General features: G+C 44.2%; 1 protein-coding gene across 4 annotated transcripts; it reads right to left on the bottom strand.

Moving 5' to 3' along the window:
* Window positions 1–25590, bottom strand: tbc1d16 (TBC1 domain family, member 16). Of its 4 annotated transcripts, none has more exons than XR_004614726.1 (14): window positions 25333–25590; window positions 20911–21123; window positions 20057–20243; window positions 19339–19647; window positions 14805–14999; window positions 14415–14562; window positions 14109–14273; window positions 12939–13087; window positions 10576–10710; window positions 9444–9630; window positions 8413–8592; window positions 7630–7776; window positions 4431–6981; window positions 1–12 (listed from the first exon to the last, which is right to left on the bottom strand). XR_004614726.1 is itself a non-coding variant. In XM_034593804.1 (13 exons), the coding sequence occupies exons 2-13, from the start codon at window positions 21089–21091 to the stop codon at window positions 6682–6684; spliced, it is 2283 nt and encodes a 760-aa protein (XP_034449695.1). In that variant the 5' UTR covers window positions 21092–21123; window positions 25333–25590; the 3' UTR covers window positions 4329–6681. The 4 variants fall into 4 exon arrangements, 2 of the variants coding, with proteins under 2 accessions (XP_034449695.1, XP_034449697.1); XR_004614727.1 differs by having other exon boundaries at window positions 20081–20243; window positions 25333–25589; XM_034593804.1 differs by lacking the exon at window positions 1–12 and having other exon boundaries at window positions 4329–6981.
* Window positions 25591–26410: the final 820 nt, after the last annotated feature.

Below are 26410 nucleotides of genomic sequence, written 5' to 3'. Positions count from 1 at the left end.
TTTCTTTCGGTGCTGCACCTTCTCTGAATATATCACGGTGCACGTTGCGTTAAGAGTCTGAAGCTGGGAGATCGTGTGCGAGCAGAGCAGGATGGGAACTTTAACAGAGCAGTGAGGCAATAATTCAAGAGAGCAGATTCTTTCTTAAGCCGTTACAAATCTTGGCGGCAGTAGCACATGGTTTTTCATACTTACAATATGTCGTCCTGAGTAAATTCAATAGGTGACGACCCCCACGTTTCTCATCTGGTTTCTCCGTGTCTCCAGTTTGTATCACAGGCTTTCCACTGATATCTGATGCAACTCTGACGCACAACTCGACAATCTTCAGATCTTCATCCGCCGAGATTCGTCAGCAGCAGAGGTCCATTTTCAATTAGAGAGCTAAATTATGGAATGACTTTTGATTACTATTGCTCAGGGATCAATGCATGCGTATAAAATCATACTTCCCCCCGACACACACTCACACACTCACATTCGGGTGTTTATCCTTTATTTTGGATTGATAATAGTGTTGCTGTGTTTTGTTTTCGACTATAGTTGTTATTTGTGTTGCCTCTCATGGGTTTAGTCTTATTATTATCTGCATGTGATTATTGTCTAGCTTCATGAAATTATAAAAATACTTAGGTAGAGGCTTTTAAATAAGCCCACTGGGCTGCAGTGTATATTAGTATTTGTCATTTTTCTTTGTATGTTTTCGATGTCTTCTAAATAAATCTAATCTAAAACTTTAACTGGTGGAGTTTTCCTTACTGTGTAATGTAAACCATCGTACGAAATGGATTTTCATATATAACACTGATTTATCATTGCACTGTACATGACAAGAACTCCTCTGGGAAAATAAAATGTAAATTCTTTCTCAGAAATTTCCTGCCAGAACTTGCAAGGGGAAACATGGAAATCTGCATGCTGAATATGGCTTTCCATATTGTTGTATCAAACGCCTAAATCCAAACAGCAATGCATGCATGAAGCGGTCGTTTTATTCTCCCATTAAACGCTGATGGATCAGGCTGCTGACTGTACCCCTGGAAGGTCCATTAACACCTCCAGAGGGGAGACCCCAGCCCCCTCCATAAACAGCCCAGCCGGAGGTCCATCCTAATGGGCTAAAGCTCATTCCCAGCCTGGCCTGCTCCAGGTGTGGATGCCAAGCGCCGTAATTGAAAATTAGGGGGCAATAACCCGGCGTTCGATGCAGGGCCTCACAACAGGCGAGTGGCGCAGGCCCCCACACTGTCGCTCAGTCAGAGGGGAAAGGAGAGAGGGGGGGAGGAGGAGGAGGAGCCGTAATCCAACGAGGGGAGCTAAGTGTTGGCTTATTTTTATAGGTGCTTTCTTGGAAGCAATGACATGTACACGGCACCTGCAAAGGCTGAAAGAGCAGAGAAAGGGTATCTCGCCACAAAGAGCCTCCAAGTGCTTTGCCTAGGCGACTGATAGCGTGCGTGTGGCGCATGTGATACCGTCGTTAGTGAGGGTGTAACATCCCGAGGACAACAGTTCGGGTGTATCATTCCACACACTCGTTTTTGACTCACGGCTCTTATCAATCCTAACGACGCACTAAAAGTCGTCTAATCTAATGCTGCGTGGAAATAAGCAAAGTGCCTCCAACGAGCACCGCGGCCGTCAGGTAGACTTTACAGCGACATGATACCGTTTTTATGACGCCAGCTGTCCGTACTGCCCCCCACACTTACAGTCATTCTTTTAATCTGTGGATAAAAACTCTATTAGTCACTCAAGGAGGCCACGGATTTGAGTAACGAGAAGTGGCATTTTATTCATTTATGTATTTATTGTCATTTTCCCTCCATCTTGTTTTTCGGCCATAGAAATGCATTAGCCCAGAGAGAGGCTATCAATCAGGGGCTAATGGGTTGTAATTGCAGGGAGGCCCGGCCCCCACATCAGAGGCAACAGGGTCTCTGGATGGCGGAATAATCACGCGTACAGTAGAGAATTGCTTGCAATGGATTGGGTCCCTGGGGTAAAGGTTGAGGTAATTTCCAACTCATTTTCCTTTTGAAACCCATTATACTCATCCCGGTGATGTCTTGCATTAATCATCGTGGTAATATAGTGAGTGGTTAAAACAGAGAGACAAGGAGGAGAGAAAGGGGGTTTAGGGCCATGAAACCACTACTTAGTCACTGGATGCTGTGGAAGTGCGTCGACCGTGGCCCAAAACATACATTCAGGATCTTCTCTGGACTTCAAGACAAACAGGGTTTGAGGTATTGTTTTCCCAGAACAACTCTCAAGTAAATCTGAATACCTGCGCTGCCGGAGCAATATTCCCCAAAGACCACTCACAGCCCTAAGTCTTTCCTTTTCATTTTCGAGGAAACAGCCACCTGACTGTGGTGTCTGATGCTATCTCCACAGCTGGCCGTGTCAGGCGGTTGAGCCGCCGTCGCCGTCGCACACACACACACACACACACACACACACACACACACACACACACACACACACACACACACACACACACACACACACACACACACACCCTCAAACAGCCACAACAAGTAGCAGAGGCTGATAAGACTGCCAGATCGTTTAGGGTTAAACTCTGGGAAACGCATCGTCTGCCTCCGCTGCCTTTTCTCATGGGAGGCCTCGTATTGTTTGTCAGAGAGCTGCAGAGGAAATCCCCCGTGTGCCAGAATTCACACCTCGTCTTTTTCATCTTTGCAGAGTTTAAAGGCAGCACACTTAAAAACAACATCATATTTTATAGCTGTTCGGGGGAACGTAGGAGTCTTTGTGCTTTGGCGTGGAAGGACGACAGCCCGTCAGGTGTAATTCTGATGTTAAGAGATAAAAGCATTACACGTAACTGCAAATTTATTAAACGGTTTTATGGGAGACCCTGCCTCTTGCCTAGATTCAGCTGATATTGGCTCCAGAAAGCCCTGCAACCCCCAAAAGGAAAAGCGTTCTGCACAGTGGCTGACAAAATCTAGAAAAGGCCAACAAATGAGCCGCTTTGCAAGGGAAACCAATATTTCTCCACAAGCAGAGATAACTGCAGCTGCAGACAGAAACGCCACTGAAACGTTATCAACTATATTTGATCAGCACTGCAGCAGTTTGAAAGATGAATCACGACGGACTGCAGAGGAGACTTTACAAAGGACCACAGCTTATATCCCAGTTTCGCCTTAGAGATCAGAGGCAGGCATAGAAATTGAGCTGAATAAAGATTGAAAATAAAAAATAAAGCCCTATGTGCTCTATATGAGGTTATTTAAGGTTTTCCACAATCTGCAGTGCCTGTGCGTGCTCTGGTAATTTGTCTCCTCTTGTTTCAAATGAAAAAACACAAGCTTAATTGTTGGATTTTTTTCTACTTAGTTAAATCTTCTTGCCAGCTGATGCGGAGCTAGTCTGGTTAATTAATTAGCACAGCGGTGTTCTCTTCTCTCGCGCCCAGTTATTGATGTGAGGGCTGCTGGAAGAACAAGTAAAACATTGAAGAAAGTTAAATACAAAAATATGTTTATAACACTGTTTTTCCCACACTGCTACAGAGTCATTGCACTGATTTTTATGATTCTTCTCCACAAAAGCAACTGTTTTGTCGTTTTACAATTTAACATGATCCAGTATTTGTGGCTTCTGTGGCCGCTCTTCACCACAGGTTGAGTTGTCCTGCATTTAAATGAGGCCCATTTTCTCTTAATGGACAGATTATGAGAAAATGGGCCGGGGCAAACCAGTAAGAGGCCCCCCGCTCCTCTCATATGGGACCCCCGGAGGGACAAAGGAACAAAATGACCTTGAATAATATAACCTCTTCATTTTGATCATTTTACATGTATTTATGGTAATCGTGCATCTTTTTGTGCTATTATTTTGTGTCTTTTTGTTGTGTTTTTCTAAGAAGATATTGTCTTTATTGAGTCTGTGCTTGAGTGAATTTTCCTCTAAAAGTTTGTAAATGAATGTATCAAGAAATAAAAGGTTTTAACATTAAAGTAATATCAATAGTAATATTTAAAAAATATGATGAAATAAAGATATATAATGTATGGGATGGACACAATGATCCCTTGAGTATTAATTTTATTACTGTATGGATGTCAGAAGATCTATTTTATCTTTTATAAGATTAGAAAATGTCTTTCATCATTTAGATTTTTTTTAAAACATATACCTCTGGATAATATATCATTATTTCTCCATCACTGAATTTACGATATATGATCATGTATTTCATAAGCTCGTATATAATAAAGTTGATGCATATATTGTTGTTACATGTTGTTTGTTATGTATGTTCCAAAAATACAATGAATACATAGACTTGATCCAATTACTTCAGCAGTGTTTAATGAGAAAAGTATTGGTGAAAACATTTTCTACCAATGTTTCATGAAAGTATGATTGTATTTTGTATTTTTACTGAGAACATGAGTTCAGACATATCAGCATATCTTGGAGCTCAACAGCAACATTGTACATTCAGTAGTGACTGGTTTACAACCCCTTTAAATGGGAGTCGTTGATAATTAAGCATGTGACTTACAGTGCCTGTGCAGACAGTGCGATTTCTATGAAGACTTCAATCAAATTCATGAGATCATAGAGGCGTACACACACACACACACACACACACACACACACACACACACACACACACACACACACACACACACACACACACACACACACACACACACACACACACACACACACTGATGGAGAGATAGAGAGAGAGAGGGACTTTGATTATCCCATCGTACATCTCCGACTATGCTCATTTCAATGCAGCCGCCCAATCTTCAAAACTCTGCGGGCATTTCCAATGAGCAGCTGCACGCGATAAGTAATAGGAAAAAGGAGCAGTTATGAATGTCATTTGCAGCGACTGCTTGCTGAGTGAGAGTGGAAGAGACAAAAAAAATAGAGAGAGTGAGACAGAGGGGTGGAGGGAGGCTGATTGAAGGTCCTAATGTTTCATTTTAACACCAATTTCAAGATGTCTTTGTCCCCAGGACTCAGAAGCTCCCAGGGGCGAAAGCCTCCAGGTGCCATCTTTACATCTGGGAATTGCAAATCACAGAAGCAAGATGCAGATCACTATTCATCTTTGTACGAGGCCTAAATCGTCCCTTTTCTCTCCATCTCTCTCTCTCGAGTGTTGTTTTCTCTAAGGAGTCCAAAGAGCCAACTTTTTCTTTCTTCTTTACTCTGCCTACTTCTCCCCATGACGACTGCTATAATTAAAGAGACTGGTCAGAGGGGGAGGCCTTCTACGGCTGTTCTCCGACTCATTACCAGATGTTTAGAGGTCACATCAGTTTCTATACACACACACACACACACACACACACACACACACACATACAGAAGAGTTTCACGCTTCTCTATTTGAGCGAGAAGAAGCAAAAACACGTTACATTCCGGTGGACTGATTCTTAGTGTTGATAGTGTCATTCATTTTCAGGTGAGAGTGGAGATGATGCAGGAGGGAAAAAAGAAACAGATTTTTCACAACCCTGCCTAAACATGGTTCAACGTAGACGACAAAACTTCAAGTAAAACAGGAGGCCATCAATTTCTCCGTCAAGATAAAACATGATCTATGCTCGCTGCGGCAGACAGTGCTGTCGTATCCGTCCAATCCTGTGACAGGAAAGTCATTTTATATCTTACGATGCTTTACGTGTAAATGGTGAAGCTCCTATTGCACGACAGGTAACATGAACATCTGCGTCAGAGTTTATCAGAAGGAAACATACGGCTAGCTTCCTCCCGTTTGTCAGAAAACAAAAGATGAGAATGTTCCCAACCACAATCGGATGAGGAAATATGCAGAGCCCTATCACGACATGAGTGTTTGTCGTGTAAACAAATCTCTGTTTGGGGCTTATGTGTTTTTTAAAAAAAACATACAGTGCCCTCTATATAGAAATTATCTTTCATGCAAGGATATAATATTGCTAAATATTTTTGTTACTGTCGATATAAACGCAAACATTCACTTGTTGGAAAATAAAAATAAAACAAAACTTAAATGTTCCAGTAATTTGTCATTAATCCTATTTCTGGGTTAACATTTCTTTGTCAACACCAAGGGTTTGTATTTCATGTTAAAAATGTCCTGTTCTGACCGACTGGAGATATGCACATAATATGATTCAATATTCACACAAATATTCCTTTGTGAGAACACAGCAACATTTTCAATACTTCAAGTTCAAGTCCTGTGAATGAATCTCCAGTTTGGTTTGACCCGTGGTCAGAGTCAGAGAGAAATCGGGCCGGTTGCCTCAGACCCTTGTGTGACCCACTGCCCACAAAGCCCATGGAAGTTTGCCAGACCAGCAGCAGTTGAAAACCTGAAGTAGCTCCAGACCAACATAGTGGCTGGTGATTGTCCATCCTGCTCCCAGGGGAAAGCAGCCCCTTGACCTCCAGCCGGTCGAACAGCGAACCACCCTCATCGCATATTCAGTCAACGTTTGAAATAACATTCTGGTAAGGCATTGCTCCACAATGCACCACAGGAAAGGATCAAGTGACAAAAAAGTCCACATTACGATAGTGGAACAAGTAGCTGGGACTGTGGAGAGAGAGGAGTCAGAGGTCAGCAAATAGTTCAGGAATCCAGAGGATGGATCCAAAACTCGGCTGCACTAACTCCCCATAACCTCCGCCTCAGGACTGTTTCCGGAAAGTGAAAATCTCCCGGGTTTTGGATCCTCTCTTGCCCTCCGCTGGAGGCGTGGGGGTGGGGTTTGGAGAAGGTGAGGGTGTAGATGACGGGGAGGGTGAGGAGGGCTGTGGGGTGGACGTGCCTCCATAGGGGCAGCTCTGTGAGTCTGGGTGTTCACCCGAACACTCCACAGTGGGGATGTAGCGGCTGTCCCACATCCCCGGGCCACATAGTTTACAAAGGTCGTGAAGGCTGCATGGGATCCTGGGTAGGAGGCGGAACTGGTAGAGGAGGCTGCGGGCCTGGGAGAGTGGGGCGAGAGAGGGCAGCATTAACTAAAATAGCTAAATGTAGAAGAGTGAAGAAACAGACAAACACAAAACAGTGGCACATATCAGACCTAGTGGATTGAAACATTGAAATACAGCCTTGACTTCCAGCTAAATCAAAAAACTGCTGTCAAGGTTGCAGTTGCACTATTTTACCTAGAGCTAAGAAGCTGCCCCGCCTGCTCTCGGAAAGGCTGGATGCAAAATCTCGGGCAACAACAAAAAGGAGTTGTGTGTTCTGCATGCTAACATGAACTCACTGCCTGTGGTTGCAGCAGTGCTAACACAGCATCCATAAACATGAGGGCGAAGGCACAGACACAATAGCAGAGATGCAGATCATAAATCCTCTGCATGGTCTGGCAGCAGACCAGTCAGCAGCTCACGGCCTCTGTGGGCAGGTTACAGTGCATCAGAGCTGCTCTGCTGCAGCATTGGACCTGATGCAAACATGACAGCGTCTAGTACAGCTTGAAAATAACATGAAATAACATAACACAGATTATTCTAATACTTTATGTATGGGTACTCGTGTACTTTCGGTCTACAGAGGTGCAAAATAAATAATTAAACACGCTCTGATGTCGGGACATGACTGAGGGTAAAAAAGTAGTAAGTAACCTTTCTTAGCACCAGTTCTCCATTCATGTGCATGGAGAGGTTGCTGAAGTGGAGCAGCATTTGGTCAGTGGCAAGCTGCTGCTCGGTCACATCCTCCCCATAGAGAACAATGATGGCCACACACAGGAACAAGTGGAAATAGTCCGTCTGTTAAGAGAAGGAAAGAGGGCGATGAAGAGATCTACACTTAGAGTCCATTGAGAACATGATCTCAGACCTCTGTCCTTAATGCACATATATACATATATTCACCTGAAAAACATAGATTTAATACAATAGGACGCAATAAAAAAATAGGTAAAGACGATAATCATATTCGAAATCATACAATAATAATAAAAATACACCGAAAAGTAACAGTAATTAGAGAGAGAGCAGAGAGTCTGAACAGATGGCAGTGATATTTGACCTCAGCAAGGAGAGGTGTTAAACTCTGTGTCCTGAGAGTGAACACGACACAGTTACGAGTTCACTGGATGAAACATGTACTGCATCAGTGTGAGGTTGAAAAGTCACTGGATTCTAATGAATTTTATAAATCTTATCACTGTTGAATTAAAAGAGGTAATAAAAGGCATTAAGCAGGATTAAAAATCATTTGTAGTGACACAAGAATAACATTAGCTCTTTCTGATCTAACAATTCGTTTTTGTTTGTGTCCTGATAAAATCCTCACATGCCTGTAGTGAAACCAAACGCTGCCAAACGCCCACTCACATATGCAAAGTGTTTTTTTCTTACGAACTGGTGTATGCAAAGGAGCGGTGCAGACTTTGCCCTGACCTGGTAGTGTGCCCAGCAGGCCTCCCACATGCGCAGAGCCTCGGTGTCGGGGAACTCTCGCTTGAAGCAAAGCAGGATCCAGCGGTGGCAGAAGAGCAGCTGGAGGCCGTCCTCCCCGAGCCTGGTCAGGTGCTGGTGGAAGTGGGGCAGCATGAGGCGCAGCAGCTCCCGCAGGTACATCTGCAGGCAGGTCAGGATCAGTACCCACCATGTTACAAACGTTAGTCATAAGGACATGGCTGCATGTGTTTCTCTTTATACGTGTGTGTCCACTAGGAAGCAGAGTCACATTTAACAAACCACTATGTCCAGAAACATTAAAAGAAATCAGGACTTAGAAATCAATCTCCCCAGTGGCAGCGTAAATAAACTACTACATCTGTGAAACGAGCTTGAAATTAAAATTTTATGGAAAATGCCCAAAACCGCGACAAGATGGTCGACATAAATCTGAGTTCATTTCCTCATATACTTGCTTCTGGCAGCATTAGGCTGAAATGTACGCCCAAACTTTGAAAGAAAAAGAATTGAGAAAATTTCCAGACAGGATGTTGGATCCACCAATCGGCTTGCTCGATGCGAGCCTCTCCTCCTGTGACCCACTGTTCTCTGCTTAGCTTCTCACAGACATTTGGGTCATGCTTAAGTGAAGGATCATGTCATAAGTCAATTGTGCTTATAGTCTGGAGATTTCATAAAAAAGGGGCAGATATAATAATCATTTTGGTCGGTTGCACATATAAAAAAGGAACAGAATCTATTGTGCAAAGAATAAAGAATAAGGCAAACATTTACACCCTCTTTCTCCGCATTGCACAGCGAGAGGTGGGTGTAACTGTCTGATTCTTGGTTTATAGAAATGATTGGACGCACTCCACCCTCCAAATTCTGAAACCAGAAAGGTGTGAAGGGAGGGAGTTTCCAAAGCTGTTTGACCATCCCTCGTGTACTTCTGACTAAGTGTACTGGCCCCTTTATCTCCACGTCAGCACATTTCACCAAAACCAAAGACGCACACAGAAACGTCCTACCAGCTGCCTCTCCATGTCCTCATCCCGCGGGGAGCTGATGAAGATGGTGTTCTCCATGAGGCCGACAAAGCACCAGAAGGTGTCGCTTTCATCCTGGATCTCGGTGAGCAGCGGGGCCACCAGGTCAGACATGCCCTGGCAGTAGCCCATGTCTGGATTAAAGACTGCATAGTTGAGCAGAATCCGCCTGGGGCAAGAACAGCCACGAACATCTTAGTGCTGACGTTACATCTCTCAGCAGAAAACACACTGACATGACGGGGCAATAAAGCATCACATACATTTTGACTCTCCTTTATAGAAATGTTGACGACCCCACAGCTCAGCCAAACCACTGCAAAGTACGGTCCCACCCAAACACTCTGAATGATCCAGCATGTGTTTCAGCACTGCTGGTGATGCCCAGAAAAACATGACGAGCCCTGCTTAGGGGTTGCTATGCCAACTCCTCTGGTAACTAGGGAGATAATTAATGATCTCTCTTGTTCCTTTTTTTTTATATGGTTACTACTTTGAAGGAGACTTCCCTGGCAGTCCTCATGCATTAGCAAGTGTTGTATAAACAAAGTCAAAACCCAGAGGACGTTTCTATTGTTTTGCTGCGGTATTAACTGAGACGTGAATAGATGTCATTTGGAAAAAGGACGAAGAGTTTTTGAGGAAGCGGACTTTGCAGTGGTTTTGAATTTGGAATATTGAAGATAGCATCAGGACAATAGATGTGAGATAACAGAGGAAGCATGAGTGCTTTGTATTTGGACATGTGGGGCACAGCTATCACCCCACCACAGACACAGAAGAAGACATATTACCTAGACAAATACAAGGAGCCTCGATGAGAGTCACTAAACTAATATGCCATTTAAATCCTCTTGCTCCTCGTTTAGAAAGCCATTAGCTCTGAGTATGCATCAAAAGTACTCAGACGGCTTAGTCAGAGTCAATAAAGCATGAAACTCATTTGTGGCTCCCCCAGAGTTTGAAATATGAAATGAATAGGTACGCCTGTGCACTGGACTGAGGAATTGGAATGATAAGGATGGTTTGAGAGAAGGTGAAAGGAGGAGAGGGCGAAAGAGATAGAGATCAGGAGTGGAGAGGGGGGTGGGGGGCAAAGAGAAGTGGGTCTAACCTCATGATCTCCACGTTGGGGTTATTCTCTCCTCTGAAGAAGTGGTTGCTGCGGTCTGTTCTCACTACATCTTTATCTACTGTGAACTGGACCTTTCTCCAGAACTCACTGTGCTCCTCTGGGCTCATGGACAGTCTGAGGAAAACACGCAGACACCGGGTAGAAAAGTTAGATAAAAAAGACACTGCAGCTGTTTTCTTAACTGGTGTCCAAAGTTAACTTGCTTAGAAAGTAAAGAGCGATAAAAGAAAGTTTTACAGCACAATCTCCAAGGAAATGCCTTCTAATTAGGATTACAAACACTTTCAAATATTCTTTACCTTAAATGTTACTCTGGTGTAAAAACCTAATACCTTGCTAAAACAAACTGAAAAACACGGGGGTGGGCGAGCAGTAGTCTGAAGGGTTATTTCACCATCAAGCACTCCATTGAGGATAATACCACAACCATAAAACCCCCAACCATCCCTCTAAATGTTAGGGACTGTATTAGCAATGCACTCTGTGTATGGCACTAATGTACTCAAGTCCTAACAAGCAGAGGGGATTTAATTAACACTGTTTGTTTTCCATGTGGCCCCACCAGGAATAATGAGCGCACACCTGATGCAATGCCACGCAACTGTTTAGTTTCGGCACCGTGCGCTTGTGTCATTGGACGCTGCCCGGCCTCATTTCTATGGTTCTCTCTCTCTAGAGGATGCTGCTCTGGAGTTTGGTTTTCACCGCTCAGGTTGGTGTTAACATGGGAAAAATAAACAGGAACATTGTCAATTTTTAACTACCACTGGCCCTTACTAATATATACAGCATGGACTAATACCGCAAACCACAGCATTAGTATTCTGAGTTTGTTTGCGATGTCCATCCGTAGAAATATTAACAAGGAAATAAAGATATAACGGCACAAAACCCAATCAATTGTAAAATGAAATGCATATAAAAGAAGCACCAGATCATCAATGTGACTGATGCCTCTTTAAGAGAAATGTTTCTGCTTGAGTTTAAAATGATCCCATTCATGATGCCGAATGAGATTAATTACGTTCGAGCTCAAAAATAAAAGACAGTCTGAACTAAACCTGTTAAGTAATTAGTCAAACTGCAGAAGATTAAGCAGAAAAACCCTGTTAGCGCCTACGGAGGCACGACTTCCTGCAGCGACCGCAGGCTCGGATCCGACTCTGTGTTGTGTTCAGATGTGAAGATCTTGGACATTTTAAGACTGTGAAATAAGCAATAATGAGAATAATCAGTTGTAATTTGTCTGAACAAACAGTGTGTCAAGGTGTATTTTAGGTCCTCGTCTCGTCTCCAAAAATCTTAACCAAAAATGGGGCTTTTTGGAATTTCACTCTCTAATACACCAGCAATTAAATGCAACAAATTCAGATTGTGTAGAGTTTGTTACAGGAAAACTAATAAATACACCTAAATAAACAAAAAGGAAAGATAATCTCATTTAAAACTCTGTCATTGAGTGTTTCTGTAGCATTTTTCCCACAATGACATTATCTTCACTATTCTTCTCTTTCACTTTTCCTCACTCTGTTCACTTTTTGCCTGCTGGTCTTTGTTACAGAGCTGCATTGCTTCCATTTCTAGCCGCTCAGTGATCAGAGCTGAGGGAGGGACAGGAGGTTAGGAGACGAGGAGGAAAACCACAGACATGTATCCTTACTCCTAATGATCAACCAGTGGCCTTGGAGGCTGCTCTAGTCAAGTGGTCTTTAAAGGAATCCATATCATAGTCAGAACAAGGGGCTGTAATTACCTGACTTTAATAAGACCTTCTCATGTACTCAAAATGTTAATAGGCCATACAGATGAAACGGGTCAAATTATCTTATTCATTTCAGACACAGCGGCAGAATGTGTTTGAATATGTGCGCGCTCACCCTTTTGATGGCTGGGCAGAGATAAATAAAGCCTTGTGGAAGTGCTGGTGTGGGTGACGTGTGTGCATGTGCGTACCAGAGCGGCGTTTGATGAGAGAGTATGATCTGATAAGCACTGACATGTTTTTTCTCCAGAGACCTTTTATTTCACACCCGGCACCTCCCCTTAACACCTCCCTGATTGTGCCTATTGATTGCTCAGTGGCTGCGATGAAAAAGCCACAATGGACTCACATATGGTTTAATGTTTGACTGACTGAGCATTTGGCAGCCGATACTGCAGCCATGTGACAGTTTATCTGCCGCTTCACGTGTCAAAATACTGCTGCGTCTCGGTCGGACGCTTTAACATAAATTGATTTCCATAACATCAAATAAACCCTTGGAATGCCTTGATGCATTTCATTTTTGTGGCACAGATCACTGGCAGCCATATTTCTACACTGCATACACACACTTCCCCACCTCCTCTGCTGGATGTCATGAGAGTGGGTGCGTTTCTGCAGTCTCCAAGCCTCCCTCTCCTGGGAGGTTGAGTCGTAGCTGTAGTAGTGCAGCAGGAAGGGCCACACCTCGCCACGGATGGATGGGTCAATACCACCGAAGAAGATGGCCTGGTGAGGAGTGGGAGGTGAACAAACACGGTGAGCAAAAAAGGGAGTGTTCTCAAAAACCCAGCGGGCAAACAGGGGTCACACAGTGGGGATCACTTCAAAAGGATGACAGGGAACATGCAAACAAGACAAGCACATATGAGACGTAGATAATGCCACATGCACTCAGCTGTCAGCACACCAAGGTACGGTACAGCTGCTTTTGCACTGAACTCTGGCAGAGCCCCCCCCCCAGTAAAAACTCCAGATAATGTCCGAATGAGCCCATGAGAGAACACAGCAGGCGATTCTGTGTAGGATTCACTGAAAGCATGTGGTGGGCGTGTGCAGAAATAATGATGCAGATGAGCTTTTGGTGATAAGGGCCGACGCCGGCGTAGATGTGCTGTAAACAAAAACAGATTAATTTGTTCTGCCTGCTGCGCCACCCATCACCTGAACGCTCCGGAGATTTCAGTGTTGTTGTGAACGCGTCTGACCAGATTATCTCCTTCTGTGTTGGTCATATGTGAAAGGCAAACTCCTGAGAATATCCAGACCCCATTGTGCATTCTCTGAGTTCACGTCTAAAAAACGGCTTAGATGTTTTATTACATGAGTTCTGCAAAATGTTGCACAACTGAAACTTCCTGAAAAAACCACCGTCCAGCAGATACAGCAATGTTAGGTTTCTACACTTGTGTTTACTGAGGAAACGTCCTGGTCACAGACAAACTGCCACTGACTCATTTCAGTAAGATGGTGAATCTTCAGTAGAGTCAATTTCACAGAAGTGAAGTGACTCACAGGGAGGAATCGGCCGAGACCCACCCAGTCATTATTTACAGAATAGGGGAGCTGATTAAAACTGAAAGTTACCGACTGTGTAGTTGAATTTCAAAATGACTTTCAGAAAAAAGAAACAGAAAATGTGAAGCTTGACTGTGTGGTTAGCAGCAGTAGAAACAAATGTATTGGATGACTTGTTTATCTAATTGATCCCACAGCGTTTAAAAAAAGATGAATGTATGCACAGACATACCTTACGAAGCTTATACTCCTCCTCAACCTGTCCAGTGTGGTTGAGATGGCGTAGCCAGGTGGTGACGTCCAGCCGCCGGTAGAGCTTCTCCTCTGGGTGGCTCTCCGCTGACGGTAGCGTGGCCCTCTTGATGGAAAACTGCATGCAGGATTTCTCATTTGACACCTGAACGGTAGAGAGACAACCGACTTAAGAAGACAAAAAAAAAATCACCTGGGTAAAATTTCTGGGCACAAAAAACGAAAGGCTGAAAAATTCATTTGCTTCCCAATAAAAACTCTAAGCCATTTTGGATCGTAACCCGACCTGGTCTTTGAGCTGAGTTTCCCTGCAGCACTTCCACTGTTGGAAGACCTCAGCCAGCTTGTCCAGGCCAGCGTGATGGAAGTGCAGGATCTTATATTGGCTCTCTCTGCTGGCGATCACCAGCTGGCCACTGGTACATGCCTCGTCACTGCAGCAACACAATGAAGAAAACAACAGAAAGACCCATCGAAGCAATATGTTATTAATGTATTCAAAGACACAGCCTGTATTTCTTACTTTATAATAATATCCTCCACTTATTTTCAAATTATCATCATAAACCAGACCAACACCGTCCCACACCCGGCAACACAGCGTGGAGCATTGCACAGTAGCGAGATGAGGTGACACCTCTTGACCTCCCTGTGACCTTTGGAAAACAGGACTGACCTGAAGAAGAGTCTCAGCGACCTCATGTGACCCAGGTCCACCCTGAAAACTCCGCACAACTGCTCCAGAGCCAGCACCTTCTGCTGCTCCTCCCAGCGCACGCCCTGCGACTGGCCGCTGCTCTCCGACGGGGCATGGCTGTCCAGGCTGGAGGCCGAGCTGGCTGAGTTGGTCATGGCCTCCTCACACAGCTCTCTGGTAAAAAAATTAAAATAAAAGAAGTTTTCTGTGAATCAGGATCTCAGATTTTTGGGGGAATTTGAATGCGAACTGAGACATATTTTCCATGAAGAGTTCAGACGCCGTTTATCCTCTCTGCACAAAAACCTCTCCTCTCTTGTGCCTCACAGTCAGATCCAGATCTATTCTTCTATGTGGGACATTAATAATAAATATCATGTAGACAGTAGCCAGCAGCATTTAGCCTGTGATAATTGTGCAGACATATAGGATTATCCCCAGCTCAGTTCTGCCTTGTTGTTTTGCGTCTCAATATGGTTCCTCCAATGGCCTGAGAATGGGAGGAATGCATGGAGGCTTCTGAGGACACACACACACACATAAGGAGATCTGCACACACACAAATCACACTGTCTGCCGTCCAATTTCCCCTGTCATTCCCCCATGGCCAGCATGTTGTTCCCGGCACCGAAACCTGAGCTGACGGTTCCTCTGCTGTAGGAGCAGAGACACACACACACACACACCCACACACACACACAATGCATATATGTACAGAAAACACACACACAACCCAGAAAAACAGACAAATCTACATGTGTGGCCAATACAAACACGCACCCTGCACCACCACAAACACACAGAAGCTCTTCAGTTATAAGAGACACTGACTGGCCTGTTTATGTCTCTCTCTCTTTACACACACAGACACAAGTGAACTGACCAGAGCTAATGACCATAATGCAAACACGTCTCAAGAGACACTAATGCTGAGAAACAGACCAACATATGAAATGCTCTGCACTGATATTTGAGATGTAGACGTCTAAATGAAGATTTGTTTACTACTTTCATTGAAATACACATTTGTAAAAAACTTAATTTAATTTGAATGTGTTGATATTGTCTCTAATTAAAGAAAATCCGTCTTCGTTCTGTAAATGATTGAATTTAAAAAGTACCCCTTTGTAAAAATTACACATCATTTTTTCATCTGGAAACTATCATAAATATACAGTTTTACAGGCAAACACAAGTGTCGTGTTGGTATTTTGGTTTAGACGAGGGAGGCAGGCCAGGTTTAATCTATTATACCACGAATCAATCATGTCTGGCTAATCATTTCCCTGTAAGCAGATGGGAAAATAACATGGCTGATCAATCCAAGCTGCACAGTTTCCTCTGCTATCTGGTGATTTACTGCTCTCTGTCTAATGTATCACGCCACAGACCAGACTGTGGAATAGGAGGAGACTAGGACAGAGGCACAGAGACCTCTGTTAAGGGAGTTAAGCAAAATGTGGAGCGGCTCTTTTAAAGGACTACCGTACTCACTTTTTCATGACTCCTATGACTGTCAAGCTCAGGGTGTTTAAAAGGCCTATTAGGCCATTTACAGCCGACGTTTCCTTCATTCTTCTTGCATGCTTCAAGTGCATATGCAACAACATTTTTCCCATTGAAATAAAAGGGAAAAAAAAAACTTGGAAATCTGTCAGAAAGCAAACGATTCTTGGCATTTAAGCATGGATCACCCGCTGTGCTGCATTCAAGCGGAAACTCAATGAATGATTAACAACGTCTGTCAGTGTCAACAGCCTGATTCTATCCATGTACTGTGGGCAGCAAATGGAGGCAGCAGCCACATCATAGACTGTACACAGAGTACATTATGTAAACAAGCCAGGCTCCTGTCCCACCAGGCCAGGGCTGGATCAAACTGCCCAGAGGCTCTTCATAACACCTCTCTCCACATAAAGCAGCCTCTACCCCAGGGGGAAGGTGCTGCCAGGTCACCCTGTGAACCAGGACCAAGTGCGACAGGCCTCTGGGGACACGCAGGCCCTTCGGCTAATCCCTGAAGGGAACAGAGAGACGAGGAAGGGCTTGGGTGAAGGGGGTTGAGCGGGCTCTGCTGGCACACACTGGAGAGTGGTCAGTACCGTTTGTATTCCTCGTGTAGTGTTCCAACTTCCAAAGAATCAAAATACTGTACAGGAAATCAGATGTACTCAATTCCAGAACTTTCTACATGTCAGGCTCATCTCCAGAAAGACGGCCAGGACCCTCAAACAGGATCTCATGATACATGTGAGGGGTTAGTTTCATTCAGATACAGGTGTATACAAAGCTAAAAAGTTTGAATTTTAATCACTTTTAGGTCTTATTCTGTTCATCAGTGTCAAAATACGACATTAGATCTATCGTAATTAGACCCTGTAAAACAAAACCACAGTTCTGAGGAATAATTTCAAGCTAAAAGTAAAGACAGCGAAGAAGAGTGGCATAATAAACTACTGTTGAACTTTTAAGAAACTCGTTAAGAAGCTTGACAGAGATTGCTGTGGATTTCTCTTTTTCGCTCCCTCTCCCACCCCCCCCCCCCAGCCCCCTTTTCATCCGCTCTCGCACTCCCATACGCGGCTCTTTCTCTTTGAGTGATTCCAAGTGACATGTTTCCAGTTCCTGGCCCCTTAACAGTGTCAATTAAAGCAAGAGAGAGAGAAAGAGAGATTGAGTGGGTTCCAGGGTTTTGGCTGCTGCTCCGGTCTCTTCAGTCCTCTAATCCGGAGAGCTGACATTCAGCCCAGCACAACAACCCCGGGAGCACTGGGAATCAAAGGGCTTCACACAGACTTTAGGAAGGGAAGGGGAGGAGGGCAAGATATTTGAGAGGTGGGCAACACAGACAGAAACATTATTGAGAAAAACGGAGAGAATGAGCACGAGAGAAAAATGCAAAATGGAGAGAGGAAGGAGTGGACGGACGGAGGCCGAGGGAGAAACGGGGAGAAGAAGGGAAAAACTGGCAGAGAAGAGGATGGATACGAGTGCCAGAGAGCTGAAGAGAGGCACTAATAGTGAGTGAAGCACAGGGGAGAGGAGGAAGAGAAGGACAGAGTAAAGGTTAGAAGCTGTGAAGCTCAGAGCGTTGCCAAGTCACACACTGACTGCACTTACAGCAGGCTGGGGTCTGAGAGTGGTTAAACACACACTCACTCACTCTCTCACTCTCTCACTCTCTCTCTCTCTCTCTCTCTGTGTGCTCGACACAGACTCACACATTCTGGGCAACATGTCAGGCCGAATAGCTGCGTGAGGAAACGACCAAGGAGGGAATCATTAAGTCAAAGGGCTGCGAGGTCCGTGCTGCAGCACAGTCACTGTCCAGATGGCTCCCTTGATTAGAGAACACTCTCTGGAAGTGCTGAGGTCTTGGGTTTGTAGGATTTGGGGACTTATTTTGTTCCCTCTGCGTCATTATAAAACACTTGGATTGAAATCTGCTTCAAATGAAGTGAACCCACTTTGAAGTCATGTTACAGCCACTACTGAAGTCATCTACCTGCTCCTCACATAGTGCAGGAAGCCACCATGCGGCCAAAGAGTGTAAATGATTCCTCATGAAATCAATTCTTTTCTTTTTGGCTCCACCTTGTGGCAGGTTAAAGTAATAGATACAACACTAGATAATTAACATGGTCACTTGTGTAACAAAGAACATTCTGGGTTAGTGTGCAACGAGAGACTATTAAAACATGTTATTAACAATTTCTCAGATGAAAACTAGATTATTATTATAACAACTCAGTCAGTAAGTCAGTGGTGGGGCGTAACAAAGTACATTCACTTTGTTACTGTGCTTTAGTACATTTTTCATGTATCTGTACTTCACTGTAGATTTATTTCCAGGTACTTTTCTCCATAATTTACTCCACAACCTATATCTACTCCACGGGATTATTACAACGCACTGTGTTACATTTTCACATTGTTTTTTATATTTTTTAAAGTAATAATTAACAAGAGTGGAATTGGTCCACTGATCCAATCAGAGCGGGCAGGTAATATTAGACCCCGCCATCATCATTGCTGGTGAAGAAATACATTAAATGGATTTGGAAGAGGCCCCCGCCATGGATTAAAGCTTGGTAATTCTGGAAAAAGCACGAGCAGGCTACAATTTGAAAATATGCATCCCATCGGCGCTCTCTTCAAAGCTACAGGCCCAAAACACATGAACGTGCACTGCCTGACAACTGCTAGAGGTCGACTTTTCTGTGACTCGCTCCCTAACTTTTGACTATTGTTTCTGCTACAGCAGTATACGTCTATCTGGCTGTACATCTTACTGAATGTAAACTAAATTGGTATTTTTTCCTCTATAGACAATTAAACAAGTTATTTGATAACTTGTTTGAACAGAATTCCCCAGGAGAACCTCAAAAACCTCCCAACTGCAGCATTTCATCTGACTATTTTTTAATGAATGTTTTTTGTTGCTGAATGATAAGGAATGAACTAATCTCTGCTGTGTATGAACAATATGGATCATTTCAACCCTTTCCCTGACCTGGTTTCATTGTCCAGGAACACGGAGCCGCTGCTTTCGCAGAGGGCCTCACTGACGGGAGACAAGCAGAAAGGGGAGGAGAAGGTATCAGAGTCCGAACCCATGGTGCTGTCCCTGCTCACTTCGTCCGATAGCTCGCAGGAACCCTCGTCCCCCTCCTCCACAGCCAAGGGCAGCTGGTGCGGGTGTGAGGAGGCGTCCACTCCGGCTTCCACCACCAGGCTGTGGCTCTCTGTGGAGGTGCTGCTGGTAATATTCCTCTCTTCCTCCTCATCTTCCTCCTGCGCTGCTGGAGGACGGGAGTGGGGTCTGGAAGGGATGGTTGGTTTAAAACACCATCACTATCATGAATAATACTGATATAAATTTCATTATAGTGAAGCTTTCCCTGAAACTCCACTGATAACTTGCTTGAAGACATACTGAGGAATCTACTTGATATGGATCATTTTACAAAATGAACATAATATAATTTTTTGACTGCTTGAACATCATAGAAAACAAATTTCTTTCTTATTACTCTGAGACTATTTTAGTACATTGATTGCTGAAAATGAATTCACACTTAAGAACCAGACAGAGATCTCCGCTTCTAAATATTAATAAGGATCATCATCATGATCAAAACTGAGGGAGATTGTGTCTGAATGATTTTCTGTGTTTTAACTTTCAAACTCAATTTAGAACTTATAATAATCTGTTTAAATGGACCAGAGACATTTTAAGTAACGACATCCCCCACCGTCGGCCTCGGCGGCGTGCGTTCCTGCGTACAGGCGAGCTCTCGGGCGTGATGTAGCGCAGCGCCTCCTCATCTTGCTTCTGGATGCGTGAGTTGGGCACCCAGGTCAGAATCAGAGTGGTGCCCAGAATCTCATCCTTCTCCACGTGGACACACAGGTAGCCTGCAGGGGGCAACATAAACAAGCGTTACCTGAGGAGGAGGAGTTCTGCTGGGATTAGTCAGGTCACATGAGAGGAGAGGACAACAGTTTTTGTAATTAGCAGGCAAACATGAAACCCAAGAAGAGATAAGCACACAGTGAGATGACGACAGGGAGGGAAACCTGAGGGGCGAGTAACGACCTTAAAATACACCCACACTCAGACAGAAGGAGAATCACAGGAGGTAAGGGATGGGAATGTGAGGAAATGCTGTTAGTTGTCATACTGTTGAGGGTAAAAAAAAATCGTACATTCTTCACATGCACGAATGAGAAAAACAAACCAGGTTAAAATAATTTCACTCTGTGTTACAGAAGCGTAAGTCGAAGGAGAAATATTGCATGTTTACAGCGGCAGCACATAGTGGCCGAAGTATGTGAAAATAAAAGCCTGAATGATGCTGACAGCTGTAAACATCCTTTTTCAATCTTATCTATGAGGGAGCTTAAATTAGATTATGGGAAAAATAAGATTCTAGTGTATATTTGTAGATTATGCCCTGCAGTGTAACTTGTCGTCTCCTGTTTTGTCCAGTTCTCATGTTCCTTGTGGCCTGAATCAGCAGCTGTGTTTATACCACAAAGAAAAACAGCTGGAAAGACCAGTTCAACATCACTCTGGCCTAACCTGGGTGGTGCTCAGCCAGGCCAGGCAGGGGCTCCGCAGGGTGCACACAAACATTATTTTTGGAGAAGATGATCTCGCCGTCCAGTCCCGAGCGTAGCGATGAGCCCCCGGCCCCGGGGTTGAAGGTCAGGAGGTCCGAGGCCTTGGAGGAGGCACGCCGCAGGAGCCGACCCAGAGACATCTCCTCAGGCAGGGGGACACTGGGCCCATCCTCTGAATGTGGAGTAGGAGGTGGGAGTTTTGGGAAGAAGAGGAAGGGAGGACAGTGTCCAGGATGAAAATGTCATGGGATAGATAAGGAGCAGGAAGAGAGGATGATATAAGAGAGAAAGAAAACATGAGTCAGATAAAAAAGACACTATAAGGCTGCACAGACCATCACCTACACTTCACCTCCTTTCTCACCTGTGTGCTTGAACTTACTGCAGTGTCCTTACCGCAGCGCTCAAGCCCCACAATCCCCTCTGCTCTGTACCTACATTCCCCTCTGCAACACCTGCACCACACTCACATTCACAAGTTCTGTGGATACTGTTCTAGTGTATAAACATGTCCCTCCTTTAGTACACAACACACACAAGCACACACACGTACCAGCTATGTAAATAAGGACTTGTGTAAAGCAAACACACTTGACTCCATCAGTGTGAAATTCCTCGCTGTTATCAGTAGCCAACAGATGTAGCCAACATCAGTGGTGAACTGGGATCAGCATGTCACACCACCAGTGTTTCACTCGTCTGAGACACACTTCACGTTGAGCAAAAAGTGAAGCAGCTCTCTGATGCTCAGCGTGCGGCTTTGAAGAGGCTTGGATGGGATCTTACCTTTCAGGCTCAAAGGACGCTAAAAGCAAATCTAATAAAACATCTTTTTTTTTTTTTTTGCTTCTGTCTGATTCCCTTTGAATACAGGAGAACCCATTGATTAATTTTCCCTCTCTTGTTTTGACATGTGCGTTTGTATCTCTGGACCTTCTCCGTGTGTGTAACCTTGCTCTCATGTTGGCTGAACACTCTGTCACATACTCCCCATTCCGTCTGAGGAATGTTCCCTCCTCTTCCCCTCACAGGGCATGTTTACCTTTGCCTGATTAAGCAGGCACCCCACTTCCTGATGCCAGGGCCCAGACAGGAGGGCTGCTGGCACCAAGTGCAGGCAGGACCTAGGAGAGCGGACTTAGAGGTTGTCATCCTTTGGCTTACACTTTGAAAAGTGTGACCGTGGATGTTGATTCTTTGGTCAGAGTTTTACACTTCATGCGTCACATGTAAAAGGGGGCTGGTGTTTTATTGCAGTTGCCAATCATCTTAACAAAAAATGATTATGATCCTCTTTCAATTAAAGTCTTGTTTAGTCTATAAAATATAAAAAATGAGAGATGGAGATACAGTTTGTTGTTCCGACTTGAGACGGCATTCACATGAATTTCCCCCAGTGGGAACTAATTGTTCCAGTTATTCCGACACCATATGGACGCACATTTAATCCAAATTCAATAATTGACTCTACAATAATCTGTTATTACATTAGACGGAACAGATTTGATACATTTTCAGACTTTTTCTTTTGGAAATAAGTCTAAAAACACCTAGTTATCTAAAACAGCAACATTAGACTGAACTACTGAATATTAGCAGCCACTGGGCTGTTTGCATATGCCAACTCCTTCAGTGCCACTCGACTGAACCACTTTAATAACCCAGGATGGACTGACACGGTGTCTCTTCCTTCCAGATACACACAAACTGAAAAATATGTCACCCAAGCATCAGGCTGGCATTTTCAATATGACACACAACTGATTCCAGTGGACTCACAACAACAATAACTGTGCTACTATCCAGCGGTTATTTTGGTCTGTATGTGATTAGAGGGTGAGCCGGGCCAGTTTGATATGGCTCCTTCATGCGGGCTGTTAGGGGACAGACTCCTGTCACTCCTTTCTCCTAGCTTCATCTTTTATGCTGTCAACACCTCAGTGTGCTCGCACACGGCCTCTCTTCTCTGACCTTTCACTCTTTTATCAAACGGCTCACATCCTTTCGGCCTGAAACACCATCCTAAACTCTGTCTAATACCTGTGACCCACAGAAAACTCCACATTTTTCACAAACTTCTAACAAATCGCCTGCCAAAATGAAAGACCTTTAACAGGAACCTGAAACCTGCACCGTGGAAATTTGGCTCAAAGAATAGAAGCCACAAGCTACTAGGGTCTCAGCTTCTCACCTCTGGGCTACGTTAATTAAGTTGTCAGGTGACATTTGGATAGATGAGCCAATACAGACCCCCCACCCCCCCACTCCTTTTTATCTGCACTGTATACTAACAAGCCTGGGGCTTGAAGAGAGAACTGCCACAAAGAAGCATGAAAAACAAGGTTCTTGTGGACTCTGCACAATGAAACTTCATTTGTGACTCAGTGGGGTTGTGTGTACATATTTAAAGCGAAGCTAAAGCTACACATACATCTACATTACAAACTTTTGGTCAACGAAAAAGTGTTTTTGGATTTGTGACGGATTTACACTCACACAGCTTGTAAAACTTGTTGAGGAGAGCTCGGAGAGACATGAAAAAATTCCTGGATCAGCCTGTCTATCCAGATCTGCTCCAAAACGTAATGGGACCTTCTTTGGGAAATGCATAGACTCTATATAAATATGAACAACATGAACATGGCTTCATTTCTGTGTAGTGGGAGGAAGTGAAGATGCATCGTCCATCCTTATACAGTCTGTGCTCTCAACCCACGACCAGTGTGTAGCACGTTCTACAAAAGGTACTGGGAACAGTACCTGACACATGAACCTTTAAACATTGTGTGCAAGTGTACCGAGGAGTACTGGTGCTGCTTTAAAAGCCAAGGGGTGTTCACACCAAATACAGTTTTAGTTTTTGGGGGGGTTTACTGTTTACCGCACAATAAACCGCATCTATTCACGGTATTATTTGTGTAAACAACCTCCCTTTGTGTCTGGAGTTGTTGCACAGCAAGTGTATGTCAGCTGGTAAGTAGTAAGAAATATGCTTGAGGCTATTTCAACAGTAACAGCATAATAGAAACTGTATCCCAAAGAGAACTCACAAGTTTGTGTTTTAATTATTAAATGCTCCACTCAAAAATAAATTTTAAAGCCATTATATCGTTTATATACCAGTATCTGTCTTGGCAACCTCCAGAGAAAGTGAAGGCCAAATTCTCTGACTTCATGTCTGAAAAGAGCTTAATAAACACAACCAATGAAAAACTTTGCTGGCGTACCTGTCGGTCACTAGCTAACCTGCCTGCTTGCGCGCACCTTGCCTGAGCTCTCACTGCGTATGACGGGAGTCTTCACACGCCATAGAGGCACACACCGCTGCAGCAGACACGATAGTTAGCGATGGAGTCATGAGAAGTCGATTTCTAAAGCCATTTTCAGACATGACCTGTTGTAAAGCCCGGAGAATTAGGTTCAGACTTTGCTTGTTACAAATGCACAATGCAGCGGGACGTTCACAACAGCATCATATATTTGTTGGACTCTCCTGACTTTCTACGGACTTTATACAAGGGGGCCAGTTGGAGAAAGTCTGCAGAAACTGCAGTGACTCTCACTTAGACATTTGCGTTCACGGGGGAAAATACGGGGGATCTGCGAAGGCCAGTGCACGTAGAAAGGACCTTAATTCTCCAGGCATCATCCGGAGGTCCTGTCTCAAAGCATCTTTAATCACCACGTATGGCTGCAGAGGGCGCTGTTGCTCAAATAAAAAGTTACATAGGGTTGCTTTAAGGCTCGGAGCTTGACATTGATGCTAAAACAGATTGTATTAAACTCCAGCACACTGCACAGGAGGTTCATGTTTTTCTGCTTAGTCAGGGAATACTGAGAATACAGGTCAGCCCCAAACCTTCTTTACCCTCAGTAGTAACTGTAATAGTATCTGTAACTGTAATAGTAACTGTAATAGTATCTGTAACTGTAATAGTAACTGTAACCGTAAGGGCTGTGTAGCTGAGGCGTGCCGTGGTGTCTGGGGCTCCATCAGCTGTCTCCACACCGGCTCTGACAGTCAGCATCCGGCTGACAGCAGGATGACAGAGGGGAGGATGGGACCAGGCTTCTGCCACCTCAGCATTATTCACACACGGGCCCACGCTGATAACATTCGCCGTGGTGTTTGTGTCCGGAGCCCCGGGGACTCTCCCTGTACCATCCCGGACATGAATATTTCAGTCCGGCTGCCTCTGCCACCGAGCTCGGCCCACATCTCTCGCTAGTTAACACGTCCACGTTAACGCAGCAACTTTAAAGTTTGTTTTTAACCGGAGGAACGTGTCCTCCCTGCTGACGTGCACCTGTTCCAGCAGGAGGAATAAATGAAGAACAAGCGGCGGGTCGGAGCAACGGCACCGGGCGGCGGAGCGCTCACCTTCAGCCCCGCCGCAGGAGCTCACAGCCCGAGTCCGACATCCATGTCACCGGGGCGGGCAGGGACCGAGCAGCATGTACCGGTGTCGTCTCGCCTCCCTTCCCCCTGGATCCGGCTCAGGTGTCGGGTGCTGGAGTCCCGTTTGCACCCCTGTGTTTTCCGACAGTGACACCACACACACACACATACATACATACACACGTATACACACGTATACACACACACAGACACACAATCACACACACACGCACACCCGACTGATGCCGTTACTCGAGCAAACACTACACTTCCGGTTTGAACCTTCAACGTAAAACCCACCCCCTTTCCCTCTTTCAAAGTTTTTCTTAATTGAATTTCACAATTTCACAAAAGACTTTTGAAATCATCTTTGTTGTCTTTAAAATCCTGAAAAACAAATACATTTATGCCTTCGGGTACATCTGTCTGTGTGTGTGAAATGTCCTTAAGCATTTGGAAAACACAAGAAATGTTAATCATTTTGTTTGAAAACACACTTATTTGTGTTGTGATGGAAATGAAACACCTTCTGAGACTTGAATGCACAAAACACACACATCAAGGACTGTGACTAGCACACACACACACAACCCACACACAGTAATGGAAAAAAACAATCAAAAACAAAATAAATCGCTACTTAATGCTGCTTTTAGTATTTTGCATGCTATATTTCTACATATTTTACACTCATATATATATAAATATATGTGATGGAGAGAGAAGCCTCCAACAATTTAATTGAACCGGAGTGTAATGACAATTAAAATCCTTGAATGATCATCATCTTACCGCACCAGTGCCTTATCCATTCCAATTTTGTTTTTGACATATACAATGTGCTTAAACACGGAACAATTTAAAAAATGTATTCAATGATGTTTTGCTCAAAGTTATAAAGCCGCCAGTAACCAAGGAAAGACTTAAATGTGCACCTTACTGAAGCAGATAATATAATTGGCCCCTTTATGGCCCCTGATTTAGAAAAATCCCACATCTGCCACTGAATGAGCCACATATCAAAGTGGGTCATAATTTAAAGCACTTGGTAACACGAAAT

The sequence above is a fragment of the Hippoglossus hippoglossus genome, chromosome 8, assembly GCF_009819705.1.
Source record: "Hippoglossus hippoglossus isolate fHipHip1 chromosome 8, fHipHip1.pri, whole genome shotgun sequence".
Classification (NCBI taxonomy): Eukaryota; Metazoa; Chordata; class Actinopteri; order Pleuronectiformes; family Pleuronectidae; genus Hippoglossus; species Hippoglossus hippoglossus.
Note: the sequence above shows the minus strand (reverse complement) of the source record. Positions and strands in the feature narration are given on the sequence as shown.